Source organism: Hibiscus syriacus, unplaced genomic scaffold (genome assembly GCF_006381635.1).
Source record: "Hibiscus syriacus cultivar Baekdansim isolate YM2019G1 unplaced genomic scaffold, ASM638163v2 tig00112921_pilon, whole genome shotgun sequence".
Taxonomy (NCBI): domain Eukaryota; kingdom Viridiplantae; phylum Streptophyta; class Magnoliopsida; order Malvales; family Malvaceae; genus Hibiscus; species Hibiscus syriacus.
The window spans coordinates 1,144,690-1,148,127 of record NW_024063419.1 but is presented as its reverse complement, the minus strand read 5'-3'; the positions used below and the strand labels follow the sequence as shown (position 1 = coordinate 1,148,127).

The following is a 3,438-nucleotide window of genomic DNA, read 5'->3' as shown; positions in this document are numbered from 1 at the left end:
TCCATTATTGTGGAACAGTTTCAGGTTTCTACTCGCTAGACACCTTGACAGTTATTTAGCATTGGGGTTCTTCTAGATATAATATAGAAAACAAGTTGTTGGGGTGTTCTGTATTTCAACCTGTCTGTATACTAATGGTATTGGATCAAGACATCATTGTGAGTGTTTACAATTATTCAAATTTGAAGTACTCAGTACAAGGGTATGCTATAACATCGAGAAAGTGTTCTGCTTGGTAGAGGTGATTATTACAACTTTGGTGTTATTTGATTAACCATGCAATTTTCTAAACCACTGCGCATGAAGCTACAATTTTTTTGGTTTTCTAACGAAGTCATGAAACCAAGTTCCATAGCATATTAACCCCAAAATGTCATTTCATTTCAGAGAAAATGAAGCCTTCTGATGTAGGTCTGGAACAGGAGGCACAGGTGGTACGTAATTGGTCTGGTCCTGTAAATGAGCGGAATGGAACCCATCAGTCATTGCCGCCAATTAAGTATCTGCACTTGCATGAGTGCGACAGCTTCTCTGTGAGCACAAACTTTATATTAACTCACTTTTATTAATAATGATATCTCCTACATTGAGGACAGAACTTTTCAAGTGAGGAAGCTGCATTTAGCTGGAGATCTACTAGAATTTATTAAAATGGACACTTCTCTTGAAATTAGATTTAAACTTTTTGAAAATTGAAATTTCGTTATTAGCTATTATCAGACCCTCATTTTTTATTTTCTCATTTTCTGCAGATAGGAATTTTTTGTATGCCACCTTCCTCTATGATACCTTTGCACAATCATCCAGGAATGACAGTGCTGAGCAGGCTTATCTACGGCTCATTACACGTAAAGTCATATGATTGGCTTGACCCAACAGATCCTAAAGATCCACTACAAGGTGTGTTTTATGGTCCATATTACTTTGATGCATGTTAACTAAACTATAACTAAGTATTTCCATAGAATAATTTGTTCTTATGTATAAATTCGATAACAAATTTATATTTTGTATCAAATTGACTTACTAATGATACCATCCTTTATATTCCTTAAATTGACATGGACTTTTGGAGCCATACCCCAAAAGCTAGTTATTGAGATTGGAGAGCTTAGGTGCATATAAACCCCACAAGAATATCTCATACTTTCCTATGTGGGATCAAAGTCCCATACCTTGCAATCAGGCACATATAATTCTACCATGCTTTGCAACCCCAGCGCCCATGGGAGTCAGCTTTGCTAGGGTACTTGATTGAACACTGCAGTACCAATGTTACCACTCTGGGTTACTAATTAGCTGGCTTTGATGCTAATTGATATTAACCTTTGGCGAACCACATCCCAAATTGGAGAGCCTAGATCCTTACAAACCCCCACAAGAAAATCCCATACTTATCTATGTGGGATCCAAATCCCGTAACTTTCAGTTGGGCACTCGAAAACCTCACGAGTCCCTTTTTTTTTTAATTATTATTCTTTTCCAAATATCTGTTTCACGAGTCCTATTTCACTTCTGTTCTTTCTCTTTAAATTATAGAAGATCTAGTATCTTTTTAATCTATATTTGCTTTTTTATATGCAGTTTGTTTTTTGTATAACCTGCATTTAATTTAGTTATGTGCTGGTAGCTTATTTGTTTAAAATAACTGAAAATATTTTGAGACTGAAATTTACTTTATTTAAAATTCGGTTGGAATAGGAAGAAGAAGACATATGTAATACTAAATGTGGCCGACTCTTTGTTACAGATAATGACTCTTTAATAGGGTAGATGTTAAAGCGTCTTTCTGCTAGCATCTAAGAAAGTTAGAGGCCTATTCAATTCCTTATCTTGTGTAGATGTAGTTTACTTCTGGCTTATTGAGAATGCTTGTGACATATCTTCCCAACTGATTTTTGTGAAATATTTGGAGGCTATATTGTACTTAGCATGATGTCTGGTTTGCCTGTATCATGCGAAACGGAAAGGAAGCTATTGAACACATGGGTTGAAATAAATAGGAGTTATTAATCCTTATTAGATCTTTTTTCTGAGTAACAGGAGTAATTATTGGTGGCCTATGGCAGCTGAACCTTCCTGCCTGTCACCGGCTAAAGTAGTTGTTTGTTCAACAGATGTAATAATATTGATAAATTATTCATAGACAAAATGTCGATGTATCTTTGATTTTGAATGATGCATTTTCTCTTCACCCTTCCAAGGGTATAGGGAACTAATTATATAATCTTCAATCTTTGACTTGGATTTGCTTATTCTTGGTGGTTTGTAGCAAGAGCTGCAAAGCTTGTTAAGGATACTGAGATGACAGCTCCTTCTGCAACAACAGTACTTTATCCCACAAGTGGAGGCAACATTCATTGTTTCAGGGCACGGACTCCCTGTGCCATTTTTGATATTTTATCTCCACCTTACTCTTCGGAGCATGGACGACACTGCACTTACTTCCGGAGGTCCCCAAGGAGGGATTTACCTGGTAAGAAATAAAATTCTGAACCTAGTTATAGATGGTAGGTTCTATAATATTTTGAGACATGATGATCAATGCCACATGCTGGTTTCTTATTCATTTGCTTGTTTAAAATGAAGGCGAGATTGAAATGAATGGAGAGACGTTCTCGGAAGTGACTTGGTTGGAAGAGTTTCAGCCCCCTGACAACTTTGTGATTCGTAGAGGGCTGTACAAGGGTCCTGTTATTCGAACTTGAAATATTCTGGTACCATCCATCGAACTTATATTCTAATATGAAAATTGGGCCATAATAATAAGACACAAGCATGGGGGCTGTAGAAGTTAGGCATTTGGGGTTGTACATATTACTACACCAATGTAATCCTGTGATTTTACTGACCTCACATTTTATTAGTGGGATAGAGTGGAAGTTGAGAGGAACTTTGCGCTTAATGACTTTTGTTCTTTTCGATTTTGTTTGTTGAATGACAATGGGGGAGTTCATTATTATCTTGTTTGTTGGTTTAGTAATTTGGCTACTTCATTTATTGTGGGTCTTTCAAGGACAATATACGTGTATGTGTAGAATCCATTTTTTCTGCCTTGATCGATGGGAATAATGCTGCCTAGGACGAAGTTTATTATTTGGGAGTTGTAGTTTCATTCAATGGGATTAAATACCAATTTGTATAAGCAAAACCTTCTATTAATTAAATTCAATTTTACAGCCACCTTTGTCCGGGGTTAGGGATTGTTTTGCAATGGGCGGTTAATAGGGCTTATAATTGACCTAAATAAAGTCTAGAATCGTTGTGCATTATGTAGATGCTCGGTTTTGTCCGGGGCTAGGCTTAAAGAAGAACCCAAATCAGTGGGAGCTCAAATTAAGTCCAATGACCCAGCAGAAATAGATTCCAGTCCACATGAATCCTGGAAAACAAAGTGGTTAGGAGTTAACAAAGGGGAGAAAGAAGTTAACAAGGAAT

At 36.6% G+C, this 3,438-nt stretch overlaps 1 protein-coding gene across 5 annotated transcripts in view; it reads left to right on the top strand.

The window, feature by feature from the left end:
- Positions 1 to 2,962, top strand: part of LOC120184545 (plant cysteine oxidase 4-like) — a 31,301-nt gene extending 28,339 nt beyond the window's left edge. For all 5 annotated transcript variants that reach the window (XM_039188978.1, XM_039188976.1, XM_039188977.1 and 2 more), the window contains 4 exons: positions 388 to 533; positions 753 to 900; positions 2,273 to 2,476; positions 2,590 to 2,962. In XM_039188978.1, the coding sequence (XP_039044909.1) occupies positions 393 to 533; positions 753 to 900; positions 2,273 to 2,476; positions 2,590 to 2,708 (612 nt within the window). In that variant the 5' untranslated portion in view covers positions 388 to 392 and the 3' untranslated portion in view covers positions 2,709 to 2,962. The remainder of the gene's footprint in view (positions 1 to 387; positions 534 to 752; positions 901 to 2,272; positions 2,477 to 2,589) is intronic.
- The last annotated feature ends 476 nt before the right edge of the window (positions 2,963 to 3,438 follow it).